Source organism: Pipistrellus hanaki (genome assembly GCF_964339955.1).
Source record: "Pipistrellus hanaki genome assembly, chromosome: 8".
NCBI classification, from domain to species: Eukaryota; Metazoa; Chordata; class Mammalia; order Chiroptera; family Vespertilionidae; genus Pipistrellus; species Pipistrellus hanaki.
Window position 1 is genome coordinate 60,590,961 of NC_140510.1, and position 22,931 is coordinate 60,613,891.

At 35.4% G+C, this 22,931-nt stretch overlaps 1 protein-coding gene across 24 annotated transcripts in view; it reads left to right on the top strand.

Annotated features, from left to right (window-relative positions):
• TRIP12 (thyroid hormone receptor interactor 12) overlaps positions 1-22,931 on the top strand; it is a 135,673-nt gene that overhangs the window by 71,711 nt on the left and 41,031 nt on the right. For 11 of the 24 annotated variants that reach the window (XM_084891705.1, XM_084891704.1, XM_084891687.1 and 8 more), the window contains 12 exons: positions 1,141-1,277; positions 5,106-5,189; positions 6,431-6,526; positions 12,386-12,534; positions 14,973-15,008; positions 15,110-15,205; positions 16,227-16,319; positions 16,513-16,674; positions 18,227-18,295; positions 18,394-18,559; positions 21,529-21,646; positions 21,762-21,921. In XM_084891705.1, the coding sequence (XP_084747831.1) occupies positions 1,141-1,277; positions 5,106-5,189; positions 6,431-6,526; positions 12,386-12,534; positions 14,973-15,008; positions 15,110-15,205; positions 16,227-16,319; positions 16,513-16,674; positions 18,227-18,295; positions 18,394-18,559; positions 21,529-21,646; positions 21,762-21,921 (1,366 nt within the window). The remainder of the gene's footprint in view (positions 1-1,140; positions 1,278-5,105; positions 5,190-6,430; positions 6,527-12,385; positions 12,535-14,972; positions 15,009-15,109; positions 15,206-16,226; positions 16,320-16,512; positions 16,675-18,226; positions 18,296-18,393; positions 18,560-21,528; positions 21,647-21,761; positions 21,922-22,931) is intronic. The other 13 variants (XM_084891699.1, XM_084891707.1, XM_084891709.1 and 10 more) reach the window with 3 other exon arrangements.

Below are 22,931 nucleotides of genomic sequence, written 5' to 3' on the forward strand. Positions count from 1 at the left end.
GTGTAGTAAATTGGAAAAGTCTTGCTTCTACCTGATTTTCTTTTAAAACAGAAAAAAAGTCATCATTAATAAAATGTACTTTGCTTCATAAGAAATGACTGATCATTCTTTTTTTTTCTTTTTTAAATATACTTTTATTGATTTTTTTTTTTTTTACAGAGAGGAAGAGAGAGGGATAGAGAGTTAAAAACATCGATGAGAGAGAATCATCGATCAGCTGCCTCCTGCACACCCCCCACTGGGGATGCGCCCACAACCAACGCACATGCCCCTGACCGGAATCGAACCCGGGACCCTTCAGTCCGCAGACCAACACTCTATCCACTGAGCCAAACTGGTTTTGGCTCATCATTCTTTTTTGAAAAAAATACGTTTTTACTGATTTTCAGAAAGAGAGGAAGTGTCAGGCAGAGAGAAACATCAAGACTGATAGATTTCCTCCTGCATGCCCTATACTGGGGATCCAGCTCGAAACCTGGCCATGTGTCCTGACCGGAAATCAGACCCGTGACCTCTTAGTACATTGGTTAATGCTCAACCACTGAGCCTCTTAAGCTGGGATGATAATTCTTTTTTCACTATCTTATTCTATGCTTTAGTCCTAAACAAGTGTCTTCCCAAATTTCATCCTTGCTTATAAATGTTAAATAATTAATTCTTTATTTTAAAGGGTAGAGCTATTGTTCATTATTAGGATAGTAATTTTTTGATTTATGAAATCTGAAACTTAGGTGATGGGAATTTCCCTCATCATATTCCCTCTTTCCCTCCCCCCTTTGTTAGGTGTCAATCTGACAGTCTGTATATTGGTCCATTATTTACCTTAGAAGTAGGGAGCTATTGTAAATGAATTAATTCCTTCTACAAAAGGAGTCATGTTTTCATTTATTTGGAAGTGTTTAAAAAGCATTTCTTTCTGTAAGGATGACAACACAAACGTTTGTATTATGAATGTAATATTAATTTGGAAGGTTTTCAAATATATAATGTCTTGCTTGTTACCCATAGTGATTTTCTGCAACAATTTTTATGTAAAAAGAAGAAACTGGCTTTGTGCTCCATACATTGGAGCTTTGTGCTGTGTCTTCATTGCTCTTGGTTGCTGGTAGTGCTTCCTCTGATGGCATTTTTCTGTTGTAGTCGGCGAGGCTCTGGCCTGGGCAAAAGAGGAGCAGCTGAAGCTCGTCGACAGGAGAAAATGGCAGATCCTGAGAGCAACCAGGAGACAGTAAATTCTTCAGCTGCACGGACAGATGAAACCCCTCAAGGAGCTGCAGGTAGTGGCACTTCTTAGCCCTAAAATGCTTTTATGTATCTTACATCTTCATTTAGAGATAAATTACTTTTTAGGTATATCATATAATGAAAGAGGGGACAGAAGTATACTAGATGTTTATTACCAACTAGAAGTCTGGTGCACGAAATCATGCACAGACGGGGGGGGGGGGAGGGGGGCGCGCGGGGGCGTCCCTCTGCTTGGCTGGCTAATCCGGGTCAATTATGGTTGTCTTGTCCAGTCCTGGTGGTCTGGGCAGCCGGGGGAGGGACTGTGGGAGGTTGGTTGAGGGTGCACACTGACCACCAGGGGTTAGCACTTGCATTGAGCATCTGACCCTGTTGGTCATTGTGTTGACTGGTTGACTGGTCGTTTGGCCAACTGGTCGTAATGGTCACTTACATATATATATATATATATATATATATATATATATATATATATATATATATATATATATATATATAAACTTTTTGTCCTGTTTTGTTTCACTTCATAGGTTTGGTTTCTTGATAAGTTTGATTTGGTTTTTGTTGTTGTTTAATTCCCAAATCCAAATTTGTGCTAATTATATTCAGAAGGGTGTAAGTCTCTTTCTGCTTTAGCTTCTTATATTAATGACCATATATAATAATTGCCCATTGATTGTCTGAAAAAATTTAAGTTCATTATAAAAGTGTAAGAATATTGCTTAATTTGCTTCAATTTCAATTTAGAATGTTGAAATTCCTAAAAGATAATAAGTATTCAGTTTGAATCTAAGCAATTTCAAGAAAACTATTTACATTTTTATGGGCTTTTTTTTTTTCATTTTCAAATTTTTATTTTTTATTGTTGATAGTATTACACATATCTCCTTTTTTTATGGGTTTATTTTTATTCTTGATAACTTAGCATAGCAAAAGTTAAGCCATCCCCTTTCTTCAACTTTAAATATCTATTCTTTATCAATACCAAAAGAAGGCTAATATTTCCCTAGCTAATTGTGTTAACATGTTTTAAAATGTTGCTTGTTATTAATATTTCTCACTAGCATTAAGATGTGATTTAAAATGTCAGCAATTCATCATTATAAAGGTTTGGATAATGAGGCCATTAAATCAGGAAGACAACATATTGGTTTTAAACATATACTTACTTTTGAACAAAGCCCTTTCATATACTATCCTATTATATAAAAACCCTGGGTTGTAACGTCTGGTAACTACCGAGGCTTGACCAACCACGATGCCCCAAAAGTGACTGCTGAGGGGACTGCGAATCAGGCCAGAGTGCTGCATGAAGAGAGAAGCAGGGACTGATCGTTGCCTCTGTGGCAGCTTTTGATCAGGACTTGCTTCTCTCTTTCTCTCCCAGTCTGAACAGCAGCCACGCCTCCATTTCTCTCCAGGGCTGTTGATCAGCCCCGCCTTTCTGATCAGGCCCCGTTGGTAGGCCCAGAGATGCTGACTGGCATAGAAACTGACCAACCAGAACCAAATCTGGGTGAAGTGTGAAGAAACCAATGGCTGTCTAGGAGGCAGAGCTTTTGATGCTGACTGGCATAGAAACTGACCAATCAGAACCAAATTGGCCAGCAGAGGAGGGCAGTTGTGGGCAAGATCAGGCTGGCAGGGGAGGGTTGTTGAGGGTGAGATCAGGCCAGCAGAGCAGGGCAGTTGGGGACAATGAGGCCAACAAGGTGAGGGCAATTAGGGATGAGATCAGGCCAACAGGGGAGGGCTGTTGGCAAGATCAGGCCAGCAGGGGAGAGCAGTTTGGGGCAACCAGGTTGGCAGGGGAGGGCAGTTAGTGGCGATCAGGCAGAGGGGTTAGGGGCAATCAGGCAGGTATGCAGAGGCAGTTAGGGGTAATCAAGCAGGCAGGTGAGTGGTTAGGATCCAGCTGTTCCAGATTGCAAGAAGGATATCTTCCAAGGAGTCCCCGATTGGAGACGGTGCTGGCTGGGCTGAGGGAACCCCTCCTTTGTGCATGAATTTCTTGCACTAGGCCACTAGTCTATATATATAAAGAGTTAGGGTCTGTAACATCCAAAACGATGAAATGGATGACCAAAAACCAGAAGTCATCACTGACTGCCACCACTGTAGGTATGGCGACCCAGCTCTGATTGCCGAGGGGACTACAGATCAGGCCCATAGAAAGGCCTGGACAGAGAAGCTGGGGCCTGATCTATAGCTTCCATGGCAGCTGCTGATCAGCCCCACCTCTCTGATCAGGCCCGGAGATAGGCCCAGAGACACTGACTGGCATAGAAACTGACCAATCAGAACCAAATCTGTGTGAACTGCAAAGGCAGAATCTAAGGGGGCTATGGAGGTGTGGTAAGGACAATAGCTGTTTGGTGTAAGGTGTAAGAAAGCAGTTCAATTTTTTAATGACGGGTTTGGCAGTATAGTGTATATGGCTGGCTATCAGTCCAGATATAGGGATTATGTATTTTTGTCTGCCAAGAGCATCTCCTCCTGCTGAAAAAGGCTTCCCCCATACCATTTAAGCAATCCTATACTAATAAAAGGGTAGTTGGCTAATTAGACCAGGTCTGACTTCCTTCTGGGCAAAGCCATGGTGCTGGGGTCTGAGGCAGAGGCAGTTAGGGGTGATCAGGCCAGCAGGGGAGGGCAGTGGGGGCGATCAGGCAGGCAGGCAGGTGAGCGATTAGAAGCCAGTGGTCCCAGATTGTGAGAGGGATGTCCAATTGGAGAGGGTGCAGTCTGGGTTGAGGGAACCCCCGCCACCCGTGCACAAATTTTGTTGTTTAATATTATAAAATGTGCTAGTTGGTGGTGGTGGTTTTTTTTTTTTTTTTTTTTTTTTAATGCCTTTGGTAAATCGCATGTCCTCATTTGCCAGGAAGGTTCTAGTTTGCCTACTACTTATCCATGTTTTTTGCCTTTTGTTCTCAGCTTTTTGTCCAGCTTAACATTTTTACCACTGATCTTTCCTAGTTATGTATGATAAATTACTGGGTGAACTGACAGCCTCGCTTTTGGTAGGAGGGGACTTTTTCCTGTACCGTTTTTTCAAATAGCTTTCCTGAAGATTTAAATAGTAGATTTAGGGAAAATAATCCATTTCATATTCAACTCATTTAATCTTTTTATGATACACAGCCTATCCTTCCCAGTGTTTTAATGTTTATTTCAAATCTGAACATGGAAGTGGGATAGTTCCCATGTGGATGACAGAAATGGAGCTGCTGAGTGTGTTGTTAAAGTGGACTCATTACAGTAATAATTAATAGTTAACAGTTATGTTGTGTACCCTCTACTTCAGACATAGTATTAAGCACTAAGGTGTGAGTGTTGTTACCCTCATTTTATAAAGGAGGCAAACTTTAAGCATATAATGGGTAAGCTTGCCCTGAGTTACAAACTAGGATATGTGACTCTCAAATCCAGATCTTAGAAAAGAAGTGCATATTTATAATGACTGTGGCATTCTGCACCTTAGGATATAAGAGGTTGTTCAATTCACAGAGATATAACTGGAGGCTGCATTGGTGAGGTGGGGTGTAAACTGTTGTTCCAAGGTGTATTTACCTAAGAGGATAAAAGCTTCAAAGGGTTAGGTTCTTAAGCCCCTAAGGGAAAAAGAGAGAGACACTCATCGGCTGCTCTCTGTATTGCTCAGACTAGGCTCGAGCACACAACCTGGGCATGTGCCCTGACCAGGAATCAAACCTCGAACTCCTGGTTCATATAGATTGAAGCTCAATCACTGAGCCATGCCTGCGGGGCACTCCTTTTTATTTTTTTAAAGATAAACCAGACATAATGAGTTTAAATATTCCTTTTTTAACCCTTGCCTTTTTTTCTCCCCTTTGAAGCCTCTAGTTCTGTTGCAGGGGCTGTGGGCATGACCACTTCTGGGGAGAGTGAATCAGATGACTCTGAGATGGGACGATTACAAGGTAAAGACAATTTTGAACTTATAAGAAACCATTATTCTGGGCTGTCTATACTGCTGTTCTTTGTTGAAATTAATTGAGATAAGTTTCTTTAAACATAATCTAGCAATGCATCTACCTCAAAAAAAGCTCTTTGTTTAGTTAGTCATGATTTGGAATTTGAAAATTATTTTCTAGCTTTTCATTTTATCTGTTTAACTAGAGAAAATCTTGTATTGATTTTGAATATTTTAACCTCATTATGTTTGCATGTGTAGCTGGTAATAAATTAACACTATGAAAAGGGGTAGCTGTTTTTTAAAAAATATTTTTTATTTATATCAGAGAGGGAAAGAGAGATAGAAACATCAATAATGAGAGAGAATCATTGATCGGCTGTATCCTGCACACCCCCTACTGGGGATTGAGCCCACACCACAGGCATGTGCCCTTGACCAGAATTGAACTCGGGATCCTCCAGTCTGCAGGCCAATGCTCTATCCACCGAGCCAAATTGTCTACGGCAGGGGTAGCTTAATATATATTGTTCTTTGGTATCTAGTAACACAATGCATTCAATACGCTACTTTTTTGCCATGATCTTCTGTATTATTTGTCACCTCTTTCCAAACAAATGTAAAGTGTATATAAACTCTTAACTATTTTAATGGTGTTAGTGCTTTTTAAAAAGCAGTTTTATATATATGCTCTTTACAAGTGGATGAATATATATTTATATCATCTTGAGATAGCTGATTTCCAGTATGAGGCTTATAAGAAACATGTTATTTATAAATCAGTTACATATTGCTTTTAAGTTTCTGAAGGAACTTACAACAGTCTCTCTTTGACTGGAACCCTCATAAACACAGGTTTCTTATTTTTTTGGAACCGATAAAAATAATTTTTCATGTTTTCATATTAGAGGCTGTCATGACCAATATCACAGGAAGAGCAGTGTAAGGGTGTTTACCTTAAAATTTCTTCAAAATAAATATTTGAGTTTTTCTTGGAACACTCTCACTGTTCCTGCTGGTATACTGATACTTAATATCTCCATAAAACCTTAAGATGCCTTGAAGTAACAGATACTAATATAATTAATATGAGAGTGTTCTTGAACATTTAATGTAGCTTCTCTTAAAGTTCAGCATGGAAGGTAACGTTGCCCAAATCAGTTATGTGAGGTGAATCAGTTGCTTCAAATTTTTAGATAGGATTAGTTGCATCAATTAACTCAACTACTCCTGCCTCTTTCTCTTTAGCTCTATTAGAGGCCAGGGGTCTTCCTCCACACCTGTTTGGCCCTCTTGGTCCTCGGATGTCACAACTTTTCCACAGAACAATTGGAAGTGGAGCTAGTAAGTAAATACTTTTAAATTCGTTCTCCTCCCTCACCCCCATCAATCCTTTAATAATTAGTTGAGTGCTGTTTTTATTGCTTACCTATTAATAAAGGAAGTTTTTATGAACTTTAATGTGTTTTAAAAATAGAGCTTTTGTACATTTTTTTTTAAAATATAGAAACTCTTAAGATTTTTTCTTCTATACTTTGATTACTGAATTGGAATAATTAGAAAACCAAAAGTTATAGAAAGTTTGGCTCTTTGTTTTGTTTTTTTCATATATTTTTATTGATTTCAGAGAGGAAGGGAAAGAAAAAGATAGAAACATCAATGATGAGAGTTATTGTTTGGCTGCCTCTTGCACGCCCCACACTGGGGACCCAGCTTGCAACCCTGACTTATGCCCTGTATGGGAATCAAACTATGACCTCCTGGTCATTAGGTTGATGCTCAACTACTGAGCTATGCCAGCCAGGTTGACACTTTATTTGAGTTATAGAAGAGTAAGGAATCTCAGATGATTACATTGATTATTACACCATTTGATGGCATGATTTGCGTCTATTTAAATCTTGAGGGTTTTTTTTTTTTTTTTTTTTGGGGGTGGGGGGGTGGGGGGTTTTCCAATATAATAAATTTAACCTATAAGACAGTTGTAATATGAGGAGGAAAGATTTCTCAGCACAATTACCAGTCACAGTCACTGGTCTCATTTAATCAAATTAATGTATTATAATCCTGAGACCTTGTCATGTATAGTATGACAACGGTGATTTTTAAAGTCTCAACTTATAACTCAGAATAACTTAGTATAATTGCAAATCCAGTTAAGTTTTTTATGGTATAGAATATTATCTTTAGCTTTTTTTAAATATATATTTTTTTTATTTCAGAGAGGAAGGGAGAGATAGGTAGAAACATCAATGATGAGAGAGTATCATTGCTCGGCTGCTTCCTACACACCTCACATTGGGGATCCAGCCCACAACCTGGGCATATTCCCTGACAAAGAATCAAATCATGACCTCCTAGTTCATAGATTATTGCTCAACTACTGACCCAGCTGGCCAGGCTAAGGCTATTTTTCATAACCACCTTGCTTTCTGATATGAGAAGTTTAGCTCTTTCTTCCACAACCTCCACCACATGCCCCCATACCTGAAATCAAACATTTCTTTAGAGAGTCCTGATTTCTTTTTTTTATATGAAATCGTATTTGGAACTCACATTCTGGAGAGGCATATTCATTCTTTGCTACTGGTTTGGTCATTGTTACTAGACATTTTTAATGTACAAACTCGGTAAGTAGTTGCATTTTATCTTTTCCCCAGCCAGAGTGGCTCAGTTAGTTGAACATCATCCCATGCACCAAGAGGTCGTCGGTTTGATTCTCCGTCAGGGTACATGCCCGGGTTTTGGACTCAGTCCTCAGTAGGGGATGTGCAGGAGGCAATGATTGATATTTCTCTCTCATCTATGTTTCTCTCTCTCCCACTTCCTTTCTTCCTCTCTAAAAGTTAATAAAAACTTCAAAAAAAATGAAAATAAGAGTTCATACTAATGCTGCCAATTCAAATTCAGGCCTACAGGGTTTTAATTAACTTTATATTGTTATCTTCTTTCTCCCTTGCCAAACATTCCAGTTCCCAATGATAATGACATAGTCACTTCTTTGCTTGATGTCCATTTACCCCTTCTCCCCCTCCCACACAAATAACCTTTGTTAATTTAATGGCTGCTTCTTCAGTTATTTACTTGAGAAATAAGCAAATCCTTGTTAGATAATTCATACATATTGCCTTTCTTAGAAAAAGGTGATAAATTTTGCACACCTTACCTTGCTTTTAACAACAGATTTTGATGTCACTATCCATAGTTGCATATGTAGATTGTAAGAGAAAAAATTTTTTCCCCTTTTGTAAAGCACCATGGTGCTACAGTTTTCTTAGCCAGTTTCCTTTTGAATTAGCTAAATAATTTGGGTTATTTCCCATTTTTCTGTGTGTTATCCGTAGGATAGATTTCTTAAAGGGAGATTCCTGTGTAAAAACATAAATGCATATAACATTTGGCAGATGTAAATCACTTTCTTTTGGAGTTTTACTGTTTTTACATTCCTACCTGTCATGAATAAAAAATGTGTTATTTTTTTTTCTTTTGCTAACTTCTTAATTATGTATCCTTATATACTTCTTTTAGTAATTATCCTAGAGATTATAATGCATAACCTTGGTTTATATAGCCTACCATATATAACCTATCATATATAAACAGTTTAAGAAGCTTACAAAAATTTAACTCCTTACTTCCTGCAATCCTTAATACTATTGTTTCAACTTGTTTTACGTATACAGGTGTTATAAACACAATAAGACATAATTGTTATTTTAGAACATCCATATTTTATGTTTGTCAACATATATGCTATTTTAATTCCTTCCTGCATTTTTTCTTCTTCTTTTAGGATTTGTTTCTGTTTAGCCTGAATAATTTTTTTCCTTGTAGTGAATGATTACTAGTAATAATTTCTCTTTGCATTTGTTTGGATTTCTCAAAGATATTTTCCTCAGTTGTAAAAACCTCAGCACTTGTAATGTCATCTGGTTTCTGTTTCAAAATCTTACTGTTGCCTTTCCAAGGCAATTTCCTTTTCCTCTGGCTTTTAAGATTTGCTTTTTCAAAATGTAATTAATTTTTAGTTTTTTTACTATATTAAGACTGTGTGATATTGTTTTTCATTTTCATTTGCTTGGATTTCACATAACCTTTGAGTCTGTGAGTTAATATCTCTCATCAGTTTTGGAAAATTGTTTGCCATCATCTCATCAAATATTTCTCCTATCTCACTATCTTCAAATATTATCATTTATTTCTTCCAGTAGTATCAAAATTATACTCAATATCATATTCGAACTTTGATTCATTCAACATGTCTCTTGACTTTGTTTTATTTTTGTTTTTGTGAGAATTTTTTTCTTTTACCCATTTTGAAACTTTCTATTGGCCAGCTTTCAAATTCACCAATTCTTTTTTTCTGCTATCTTTTATCTTGGAAACCTATCAGTGAGCTTTAAATTTTTTATATTATGTTTTTCAGTTTTAAAAAGTTAAATGCTTTTTATTATAGATTCTAATTATGTTACTCATTTTACCTGTCTTTTATATTTTCTGTAAAAGGCCAGATAGTAAGTATATTGGCCTTTGTAGATCATAGAGTCTCTGTTGCAACTCTTCAGCTCTGGCACTGTGGCATGAACGCAGACACAGACAATATGTAAACAGATTTGAATGGCTCTATTCTAACACAACTTTATGGATGCTGAAATTCATATTCATTTAATTCCACATGTCTCAAAATGTGTAAATCATTTTTAGTTCATAAGCTTTACAAAAACAAGCAGGAAGTTGGATATGGCTCTTTATGGAAAATACTAGAGGCCCAGTGCACGAAATTTGTGCATGAGAGGCGTATTTCTCAGCCTGGCCTGTACCCTCCAATCTGGCATCCCTCTCACAACCAGGACTGCTGGATCCTAACTGCCTGCCTGATTGCCGTAACCACTTCTGCCTGCCAGCTTAATTGTCCCTTATCTGCTCCCTTTCTGGCACGATCACACCCAACTTCTCCCCCTCTCCCCCATGCTGGCCTGATGGCCCCAAACTGCCCTCCCCTGCAGGCCTGATCCCCTCCTAACTGTCCTCCCCTGCAGGCCATCTTGTGGCCACATGGCGGTGGCTATCTTGTGTGTTGGAGTGGTGGTCAATTTGCATATTACCTCTTTATTATATAGGAGGATTTGCCAACCAACTCTTGATCTATGATAGTGGTTCCAAAGTGTGGTCCATAGACTCCTGCATGGCTCCTGAGACTCTTAACATTTATTTATAATTTTCAGCTACAATTTGTGTTCAGTATTATATTAGTTTCAGGTGTACAGCATAGTGGTTATATACATTTATGTAACTTGCAAAGTGATTCTTCTGGTTAGTGATTAGTCTTGGCATCCATCTGACACCATATGTAGTTAATATGATATTATCGACTACATTCCCTAAGCTCTGTACTTTATATACATGGAACTATTTTGTAACTGCCAATTTGTCCTTCTTAATCTACTGACCTTCTTTACCCAGCCTCTCAACCTCCCTACCACCCAGCAACCATCAGTTTGTTCTCTGTATCTAAGAGTTTATTTCTGCTTTCTTTATTTTGTTTTTTGGATTCCACATAAAAATGAAATCTTATGGTATTTATCTTTCTCTGACTTATTTCACTTAGCATAATATCCTCTGAGGATATTGATGATGATTTTGATTATGCCAAAATGATCTATGTCTGTAGAATTGCTAACCTCAATGTTTATAAAATATCCAATGGCATGTGTGTTGATTTGTTGTTGTTGTTTCAGACAGTTGTGCTTATTAGGGCAAACTTTATATGAACTATTTTATTCTTTAAAAAAGAATATAGGTGCAACTGAGGATTTTTTGTTTTTAGTAGTTACATTCCCTAATTTTTTTTTTCTTCCACATTATTTCAACACAAAAATTAGCCTGCTCTAACTAGCATTGATATTATTTAGTTAGAAAATATTAAAGATGGTAATCCTTTGAAGTTGACTTTCTTGTAGTATATTTTCAGGCAGGCAAGCAGTTAGGATCCAGCAGTCCTTAATTATGGTAGATGTAGGAAGGCAATGATATTTATTAGTCAGTCTTAAATAATATAGAAAAGAAACCTTGCAAGGATCATCTGTTCCTCTTTGAGAGGTTTATACCTTCCTAAAAACCTTTGGTTTTCATATGAATTCCATATTCATTGACATTTTCCAAACATATTTCTACTCATTTTAATACTTAATGATATGGGAGTGAAGAAAATCCAGTACAAAAGGAATAAGCTGACAAGGTATAAGAAGAGAAAGGGCTTGAAAGTAACATGAAATATAAATTTGGTCATCATTGAATAAATTAACCATAACTATAATAAGGAGGATGTCCACAAAAATTTGAGACATATTTAGAGACTGCTTTTGAATTTCTTGTGTAGATTTTTGACAGCTCGTCTCCCTTTGAGTCTTAGCATTTTTCAATTGTTTAGATAGAGAAATCGAGCCTTTATAGTAGTTCTCTAAACTACTCTGATAGCATCTGCAAATGAAATGAGAAGAAGTGAAAAAGTCCTTCACTTGCTGTTTTTTGTTTTTAGGAAATACTTTCTTGTTCTTTCCATTCTCTTTTTTTTTTTGTTAGATGCATTGTTTTATTGTCTTTATTTTCTTGCTCTTTCACTATTAATTGGATTATATTCTCATGCAGATATTTAGAGGTATATGATACTTTCTTTGAAGCCTGGACATTATTATTTAGCAGGCTTTTTTTATTGCAGAAAATGTTTGCTCATTATTTTATACATATATGTCATCCCCCCCAAAAAAATGTATACATACTTGAACAGTTGATAGCTCAACTTTGAAAATGAAATTATTTTTTAATAAATATCGCCTTTATAATTAATTATTCAAAGTGTGTGTATACATTTTTTGGGGTCACCCTATATATAGTTCAAAGCAGATATATTAACTAACAATATATATATTCTTCATATGAATAATTTTTATTTTAGCTATTAAAAATATCAGCTACTCATTTAAATAGGTAAATATTAAGGCAGAAATATAGACATAACTGTGAAATCACTTTAGGCCAACTATTTTAATTGTCTTGAATTACCAGCAGCTTGTCTTAACCCTGATATCCACACAGTCTTCATTTGGGAGGAAAAGATAAGCGGCCAACTACCATGTAGAGTCACATCTTTTACCTAGTAATAATTTTCTTAAATGTTGAAAAATATTGTTTTTCTCTTTGAAGGTTCTAAGGCCCAGCAGCTTCTACAAGGACTGCAAGCAAGTGATGAAAGCCAGCAACTCCAGGCAGTTATTGAAATGTGTCAATTATTGGTCATGGGAAATGAGGAGACACTGGGAGGGTTTCCTGTCAAGAGTGTAGTTCCAGCTTTGGTAAGATAAAGTTTTCTACTTGTTTTACCTCAGTTGTCCTTTATGCTTCCTGTATTTACTGAAAGTATGATTATTGTCATTATGAATTTTAAAACACAACAGAATTAAGAGTTAGTGGAGTGTGGCTTAGTGCTTTTACTTAATGTTTACAGATATTGTGAGTGATTGCTAATGATTCTTAGTAAATTTTCTTGTTAATTAAATGACTACCTTTAAATTGTTGGCCTCTTGACTTATTATGCCAAAATTTACATGCTTTCTTTTACGTATATCCCTGTGATACATGTAAAATGAACATCATGAATACATTCATAGCATATTGGAAGTTAAAGATATGTAAGTTTTTAAAAAATATCTAATAACGTTGACAAACATGAAATTATGATTGCTATATCAGATTGTTCCATTTGGTTACATTTTCAAATTATGGGTAAAGGTGAGTGTTAAGGAGAGAACTCAATGAAGACCAGTCAAATATAAGGTGACATGGTCTTTTTTTCCTTTTCTTTTTTTCTCCCTATTCTTAATTGTTGGGTGATTGGGCTCTGACTGGAGCTGATAAAGATTAAATTAATTTTTCTTCTATTGCCAATCAGATCTTTGGATAATGAAAGCCACCGCTTAAATCTTACTAGTTCCCCTCTAATAAAGCTTTACATGTTGATTCATGAATATTTTAAGAAAACAGTATTAGCTTTTGTACTTTTTTTGACATATGGCCTAGCTAATTTTCATTCTCAAATTACAGATTTTTCAGTAGCTGGCTTCTATTTTCCAAATTTAACTTTCTTGTTTTGTTGGTGTTGTTCATTAAAAAATACATAGCAACAAATAACAAGGTTTACCTTTTACTATCTACAGTTGAAAACACAGTTTTTATTAGTTTAATAAGGAAGCTGTAAAATATAGACAGAAATGTTGACACAGTCAACCTAATTTGTTAGCTCATGATTAGATTTAAGTTCTTACTAGATCGTCATGAGTCAACTCATGCTTTTAAGAATGATTATTGTTAATGAGTTGTCCAGATTTATCTTTTATCATAATTGAGTATTGTGAATATATATTTATATATTGTGAATATTGTGTGTGTATACGTGTGTGTGTGTGTGTGTGTACACTTACATATAATGCACTTGTGAGGAAGAGAATAATTCTTCCCAAACATGGGAGAATTAAAAATGAAATGTATTTTTAACAAATATCACCTTTATAATAATTATTCAATGTGTGTGTATACATTTTTGGGGTCACCTTCTATATAGTTAAAAGCAGGTATGTTAACTGTAACATATCTTAAGTATTGGAGAATTTATTACTTTTTCTGTTAATGTGGACAGCCTTTTTTAATTTAGAGTGTTTTAAGTGACTGATTCGTTGTAGGTGAATTGAAACAGAGTGCTAATAACCCTGAAATTGAGTATTTGCTTTTTAACAAAAAGTTAACAGAACCTCTGGAATATGTGTATATATATTCTGTGCCCAGTGTAATTCAGATCTGAAAAGTCACTCTTACTAAATGATTATTGTATTAGAATATGTCATGTCTGTTATTATAGTAATGCATGTATTTGAAGGAAAGTTTATAGTTTAAATTTAATACATTTAAGACTTTCTATTGAACTAGATAGCAATGAATGATCTGTTTGCCTAAGTAGGAAATTTTTTTTGTTAGCTTTGGCTGCTTCAGGAGAATAAGAATATATGCCCCTAGCAGTTTTGCATCCCTCCTTTGAAAAATGTGGTTGAAATCTTCTTAAGGTCTTTTCCACAAGAGAGACTAAAATAAAAATAAGATATTTAGACTCCTTCATGCATTTGTAGAATAAATATGTTAATTTTTGTTTCAATTATTGCATAGTTTCTGATAATGATCAATATTGTATTTAAACCCTAGATTTTAAGCTATGGTTCTGAATTTGTCCTGACAATTTTTATTTAACAAATGTCATGGTGCCTCCTGCATGCCCCACACTGGGGATTAAGCCACCAACCTGGGGCATGTGCCCTGACCAGGTTGTGACCTCAACCACTGAGCAACACCAGCTGGTCTGCATGCTAGTTTTTAACTTGATATTATTTTTTTAAATATATTTTATTGATTTTTTACAGAGAGGAAGGGAGAAGGATAGAGAGTTAGAAACATTGATGGGAGAAAATCATCGATCCGCTGCCTCTTGCACACCCCCTATTGGGGACGTGCCCGCAACCAAGATGCATGCCCTTGACCAGAATCGAACCCGGGACCTTTCAGTCTGCAGGCCAACGCTCTATACACTGAGCCAAATGGGTTTCGGTTTGATATTATTTTTATATGGTAAAAGTCTTGAGTAACACTTTTCTATTTCAGTTGAAGTCTAGAGGAAATGATACTTCCTCTAGGATTTTTCTCTAAGAATATAGATTTCTTCTAATACTTTGTCATAATCTTTTAACAGATAACATTATTGCAGATGGAGCATAATTTTGATATTGTAAGTATGTCCTGAATTTTTAAAATATAAATACTTCAAATTTTGCATTTTGAGGTGGTTGTTTTGTTTTATTTAGTAAAAAATGCCTTACTGTTTTTAAGATGAATCATGCTTGTCGAGCCTTAACATACATGATGGAAGCCCTTCCTCGATCATCTGCTGTTGTCGTAGATGCAATTCCTGTCTTTTTAGAAAAGGTAATCCTACTTTTGCCCACTTTGTTCAAAAGCAGGGGTAGAGAAATCAAGTTGAGGACTCGTGATTTCTGAATTCTAAGATAGTACATCACATTGTGAGGCCATATTTGGATTCATTATCTAACGAAAATATATATTTTTTAGTTAAGATTCCAGAAAAGTATTTCAGAGCAGTATTTTCAAGTTGATATTAATAAAATGTTATAAAATCAGCTAAGATTTATAATCTTACATAATAAAAGGTTAATATGTATATGGGCCAAAAGGCAGAATGACCAGTTGCTGTGATGTGCACTGACCACCAGGGGGCAGACACTCAATGCAGGAGCTGCCCCCTGGTGGTCAGTGTGCTCCGACAGGGGGATTGCCCCTCAGTCAAAAGCCAGGCTCATGGCTGGTGAGCTCAGCAGCAATGGCTGGAGCCTAAGCCCTCAGGGCTCCTGGACGCATGCTGGGCTGAGAGACACCCCCAGTGCACGAATGTTTTTAATAATGACAATTACTATATTAAAATCTTTCAGAGAGGAACTTAAGCAGTTGATAGTAACCAATTTTATTATTTCTAGAAAACATCTCAGTGAGGTTAGCTATTTTACCCTCATTTTACAGCTGAAAAAGCTGAAATAGACAAACTACCTTGATCAAGGTCATAAAATGAGTCAGTGGAGAAAGGGAATTTTTTTTCATATGTGGTAGGTTGTGGTTTTGATCCAAGTTAAGGGTCTTTTCCTTTTCAATGCATGATAAAATTACATGCTGATAACTTTGGAATATGAATAAAGTTTAAATTTAAAGTTATGTAATTGAATATAGTTTATTGTCAATATAAAACATTTTTTAGTCTTCTAAGACAGCAACGATATTGGAAACTGTTTTGGCTGTATGTCGTAGCTTAAGCTGGTTTCCTATGATGGTTTTCACATTGGAAGCAGTATAAATTGATGGAAATTAAAGAAAATACTGTGGTTGACTAGAAATAATTTGAATGATACCTTAGGTTATCTATTTTTTATGTTCCCAGCTGCAAGTAATTCAGTGTATTGATGTGGCAGAGCAGGCATTGACCGCCTTGGAGATGTTATCACGTAGACACAGCAAAGCCATTCTACAAGCGGTAAGTGTTGTGACCAAAGCACTATATTTCAGTTAATGTTGGATTTTACACTCACATTTGTAGCAGCTCCTAGATCACAATCTCTGTAAGATACACGTGGTGTTTCTAAAGAGGTGTGCAAGACTTATTTAGTAGGCTTTTTAAATTGCTCATAAAGAGTATTTCTTCACTTTAACAGTTTTCTACATTTTAGGGTGGTTTGGCAGACTGCTTGCTGTATCTAGAGTTCTTCAGTATAAATGCCCAAAGAAATGCACTAGCAATTGCAGCCAATTGCTGCCAGAGCATCACGCCGGATGAATTTCATTTTGTGGCAGATTCTCTCCCATTGCTTACCCAAAGGCTAACCCACCAGGTAAAATAGAACCTACTTCATGTGTCAGAAACATTTTTATTACATTTTTTAAATGTCAATTTTAACTGGGTTTTAAATCTATCAACTGGATGTATGAATATGAAATGTCTGGTCTGTGATTTTTCCTGTGTTACCCAGTTTCACCTACTATTAAGTATTTTATAGATGTTGGTAGATTTACACAAACGAACAGTATTTGTTATGTTTGATATTGAGTGTTTACTATGTGATATGATCATAATTTCCTTTTGGAAAGATTACTCTCTCCTGAAAGGCATTGGAGACAAGACTAGGGGGACAAGATTAGGATAGAGACTAGACATGTCCTGAAAGAAAATGAAATGGAAAATGTAGATTGATGGTTTCTGGGGAGAAGATCAGGAGCAGTTATTTAGCAGATTGAATCAATGGATCTGATGGTGCAGTATGAGAAGCAAGGTTTATAGAGGCTGCGGTGTAGGAAAGATCATGAGTTAACTTTCAACTCAAAGTTGTAGAGAAATTTATTTGAATATAAATGTTTTAAAGTATAATTGCTATAATAATAATTATTGGATCACTCTGGAGTGCTTTTCTTCTAAGGTGATCAAGACTCAAGTAGTACCATTCATTTCTTTATTTTTAAAACCTTACTAGGCTCAGATAATCTTTATGGAGGCTAGAAATATGTTCTTTAGGTAGCTGTAATTTCAGTGTCTTATTTTGGAAGTAGGCATGACAGAGAAGTTAAAAAGGTTGGCCACTATTGCAGCTTTTTTTTTTTTTAGACTTTAGTAGTTACAGTGAAGTAGGTATAGGGCTTTTTTATACCAGAATTCTCTCATTTTTTGCATAAGTAAGTTTATTTACTACATTGGAAGCCCATTTATTAGGAAAAACTAGTTCTTTCACACTTTTTCCTTTTGTTCATTAAATTGTTCCTTTTATTCTTGTCACTTATTTAAGATGTTTTCTCAATAAAGCCACTCTAGTAGTATTTCCCAATTATAACGTGAATATAACAAATCTATAACTAGTTTTTCACATTATTAATCTCTGGTTCACACACATTTTTAATTATTTTCAACTTTTTTGTGTATGCATATTTTAAATATTTCTACTAGGAATGCTTTTTAGGATAATAGGATTTTTTATTATAATTGTTTAGATATTAGAATTACAGAAGTACACTATGGAGTTTGGGGTAATAAAGGTTTATCCATATGTGATGCACAGATGATCTGACCCTTGTCCTCTTCCTCAACCTCCCACAAATAAAAACACAAATGAGTTAAAGAAATTAGATAAAATTATAAAAGTTGTTCCTCCTTTTTTGTATTTGTTTTTATCTATTGGGGCCTTAATGGAGGAGAGAGTTTTTATTAGTATGATTCTCTTTTCTTTGAAATCATATTATTGGTTGTATTTTGCTTAGGCTCCTTGCATTTTCAAAGCTCACATTTAATTCAGCCAGCTTTAAAGAGTTTTGGGTTAGGAAGAAGATAAGGTAGTGATGTATGACAGTAAAAATATTTTATATTAATAAACTTTATTTTCCTTTATTAAAAATTAGGACAAAAAGTCAGTAGAAAGTACTTGCCTTTGTTTTGCACGACTAGTGGACAATTTCCAACATGAAGAGGTGAGCATTTAGTTCTTGGTGTTATTTTCATGAAAGTCATTGCATTGCTGAATCACAATATAACAATTTCTTTCTTTCTTTTTTTCTTATGTTTGAAGAATTTACTCCAGCAGGTTGCCTCCAAAGATCTGCTTACAAATGTTCAACAGCTATTGGTTGTAACTCCACCAATTTTAAGTTCTGGGATGTTCATAATGGTGGTTCGCATGTTTTCTTTGATGTGTTCCAACTGTCCAACTTTAGCTGTTCAACTTATGAAGCAAAGTAAGTGGTATTTTATTATTCTACTTTAAACAGGTGAAGTGGCTTAAAAAAAAAATCTAAGTAAAGTCAACATCAGTCAAGCAAGTAAAAGATTGCTAATGTCATAGGGACTGTATAATAAAAGAAGAAAAATATTAATGTCTATTAAATTATGTTAGGATAATGTATCAATGCTTCCTACATAGGATTTTTAAAGTATATAATATAATGAAAATTTTTTCTTGTGGTCCCAGGGCTTAAGATCTGTACAATATTCATTACGTAATATTAATTAGGTTTTCTAGCAGTTCATCTGATTACAGAACGCTTTTTTTTCTCCCTGAAAAAATTGCAAGTTATACAGATGAATGCCACTGATCTTTGTTACTTTAATAATTTTGAGCCCTTCCCATCCCCACTCAGTATGTAGGAAATAAAGTTTTATTGTGCCGAAACTGGTTTGGCTCAGTGGGTACAGCATCGTTAGAGTGTCAGCCTGTGGACTGAAGGGTCCCGGGTTCTGTTCCAGTCAGGGGCATGTATCTTGGTTGTGGGCACATCCCCAGTGGGGGTTGTACAGGAGGCAGCTGATTAATGATTCTCTTATCAATGTTTCTAAGTCTCTATCCTTCTCTCTTCCTTTCTGTAAAAAATCAATAAAATATATATATTTTTAAAAAATTATTGCACTGCTATTGCAATTTGCTCTCACTTTTTTTAACCCTTAAATTTTACAAGTTAATGTGTGGAGACAATAGAATTTAAAAAATATGTTTGATTATTGCTAGTAGAGTATTGGTCACATTTCTATGAAACACCTATAGTTGTGGATAACTATCAATAACTTCATATTCATAATTCAAATCTCTGAGGATGCTACCTTGAGAGATAGGGGTGATATTCTATATAATAAAAGCCTAGGTGTTGTCACACAATGGCTGCCATGAAGTCATCACAAGATGGCCACCACAAGATGGCTGGTGGGAGGGCAATTGTGAGTGATCATGCCAGCAGGGGAGCAGTTAGGTGGCAATCAGGCTGGCAAGCAGGCTAGTGGTTAGGAGCCAGCAGTCTCTGAATTGTGAGAGGGATGTCCCAGATTTCATGCATTGGGCCTCTAGTTCACTAATAAAAGAGCCTTTGATTCCACTGCTTCAGATAGAATGTAAGTAATATAATTTAAACTGTTATTTGATGGGAAACTCAGTTTTATTTTTAGTTTCATGACTTGTGAATTAAGTGCATCAGCACATAGTTTTTCAGAAAAGTAGTGTTACTGGGTGATTTATTGATAATATTACTCTTAAATCATTGAGACATCCCCCAGCTTGGTAGTATTCTAGGAACACTGTTTTTCGTATGCCACGAACAAAGTGCTCTCTGCCTCGATAAGTCTGGGAAAAGTTTAAATAGCTCCTTTTTTGTATGTATATTAAAATCCTTAGGAGTTCTTTGAATTTTACCTCACCTACCATTTTCTAAAGTTTTGAGTACAGATTATCTCTTGTTACTATGGGCCACAGCATTTCCCTAAATACTGGTTTAGGAATTTGCTGTCTGACTTTTGTTTAAACATGGATTTTTTTTTTTTTTTTTTTTAATATGATGAATATTTTCACCTCTTTTTCGTACGTCAGGAAGTTTGCCACACCTTCATAATATGGGGATTCTAGATATATTTTCTTTCTACTAAAATAATACAATGAAAACAAGAATCTGATCTTTTACTTAAAAAGTAAATAATCCTTGTGTGACATTGCCATGTATTCAGATTTCTTTGGGAAGTTAGCAAAACGACTTTTTCAAGAAATGTTTAAATATTTTATTTACAATTTGTGAAATTTCTATTAGGCAGAGATTACCTCTCTGCCCAAATCAATAGTGAATACTTTCCTTGACAACAGATCTTACTGATTACTGGCAAAATATTTCACTGAAATGTTTATATATATTTTGTCCTGTACGTAGTATGTATGCAAACCCACACATCACAACCAACAAAGAGCCAGCCTGTTTCAAGGTTGTTGCTGTTAGAGTGACTAAACCCTGTGGAGGCTGAGAACTCTCCACTCACACTGTATATCAGACTGGCTCATGCAAATTCTTCCATAAAATGGTGTTTTCTGGGAATGGAAATCTGTGGTAGATGATAATTTTAATGATTTTGCCCTTTGGTGGTATGCTTAATGTGTCTTTCCTGATCATAAAATATGATAAGATTCGGATGCTTTTAATTGGCTTTGTTTTATCCTGTTGGCCATACATTTTTCAGTTTATTTGATTTGAAGACGAGTACAAAATACTTAAATTGAGGGTTAAAACACATTTGGTGTACTTTTGTATAAAGTACTGTGTTCCTCAAAGAAAGTAATAAAAGATTTCTAAAGTTTCTGGGTGGGTTTGTGATTAGGTGGCCAGCTAGAAGATTAGAACTCAAACTGAAGTCCTCAGAAAGAAATTGTTAAAAATTTTTAGAAAATTTTCTTAAGTATTTATTGCACCTCATTTGGATCTTTTACTTTAACTTCAGTAGTATATTGCTCAAGAAGAAAATAATTTTTTCCTTCTAGGGAATGATTGTCTTTTAAAGTAGGTAATATTATCTAATGAACAAAATGAAATAGAAACAGATTCATAGATACAGGGAACAGATTGACAGCTGTCAGAGGGGAGAGGGCTTAGTGGATTAGGTGAAATAAGCGGGTGAAATCGTAGGCACAGACAACAAAATGGTGATTACTAGAGGGAAAAGGGGTGGAGGGTTGGGTAAAAGTGGTTTAAAAGAGTGATAAATGGTGACGGAAAGATGATTTGACTTGGAATGGTGAACACACAAAGCAATATACAGATGATGCATTATAGAACTGTACACTTGAAACCTATATAATTTTATTAACCTGTTTAAGTAACCTCAATAAATTCAATAAAAAAAAAAAGGAGGTAATATAACTAGTTTCACAGGTTTTTGTTTTTTGTTGTTGGTTTTACAGACATCGCAGAAACACTTCACTTCCTCCTATGTGGTGCCTCCAATGGAAGTTGTCATGAGCAGATTGATCTTGTTCCACGCAGTCCTCAAGAACTCTATGAACTGACATCTCTGATTTGGTAAAGATGGAGCTAATGATCACTGTGCTTTATAAGAGGTTGTTTTACTTAGAGGCCTGACCTTTACTAATATTTTGGGAAGCTATTAAAATAATTGCACTTTTTTCCCCCCCAGTGAACTTATGCCATGTTTACCAAAAGAAGGCATTTTTGCAGTTGATACCATGCTGAAGAAGGGAAATGCTCAGAATACAGATGGAGCGATATGGCAGTGGCGTGACGACCGCGGCCTTTGGCATCCCTATAACAGGATTGACAGCCGGATCATTGAGGTAGTAGTTTCATTGTACTGTTTAAATGTGTGTATTTTGGTGGAGAGAGGGTGTAGGGATGGAATGGGGAGGGTGAATATGTGTGCTTAAACATGCTCAATTTTGAATTAACTCAAGATTTTCTCATTTTGTCTCCTGAGAACAAGGTCCTCATTTCTGTTCAGGTCAGAAAACATGATGTTGTAGTCCTGCTTCTGCTGCTAACTACCTGATTGACTTGGAGCAAGTAATTTAAGTTCTTTGTTCCATAGTTTCCTCATTTCTGAAAGGAAACATTTGAGGAGTTAGGCTATATATTTCAAAAAGTCCATCTTATTTTCTATCCAAAAGAAATCTCTCAAAACCAGAGATTTACATAAAAATAGATGTTTCTCAATTTTTTAAGAGCAAAAATGTGGAAACAAATATCTACCTCTGGTTGGTGAATGATTAATTAATTCTGACACATGCATAGGTTCATATATAATTCATACATTAATGGGATAAATTTTATGGCAAAATATGAGGTATAAATGAAAAATATTCAGAATTATGAAACTTGGGAAATCAGCAAAATAAAAGAAAAGAGGAATAATATATAAATAGGAAAGAAAAAAAAACTAGAGATTTCTTTGTGAGGTCTTATGTGGGATTTAATTCTTATTTTTATACTGCCATATTATGTTTGCAATGAAATATTTCAGAAATTTCTCAGGTCAGGAAAAATTTGCCCTCATTTAGGAAATATTGATAACTGCATTATTTGAGATGCCATGCATCTCATATTGTCAATATGTGATTCCTTTAAGTGTCAATACATTTCTAACTTCAAACTGACATTTCAATTTTTAGAACATGGCCCTTAAACATTCTTTAAAGATGTATACCACCAGTTAGTTTCTAAAAAAGGACTTTTTTAAAAAACTTTGAAACCAAAGACATATTATAAAATCAGAAGTTCTTATAAAAATATCTAAATTCAGAATTAGCTTTTATGAGGAAGTTAAATATGACTGACTGCTCTTTTGTGCATT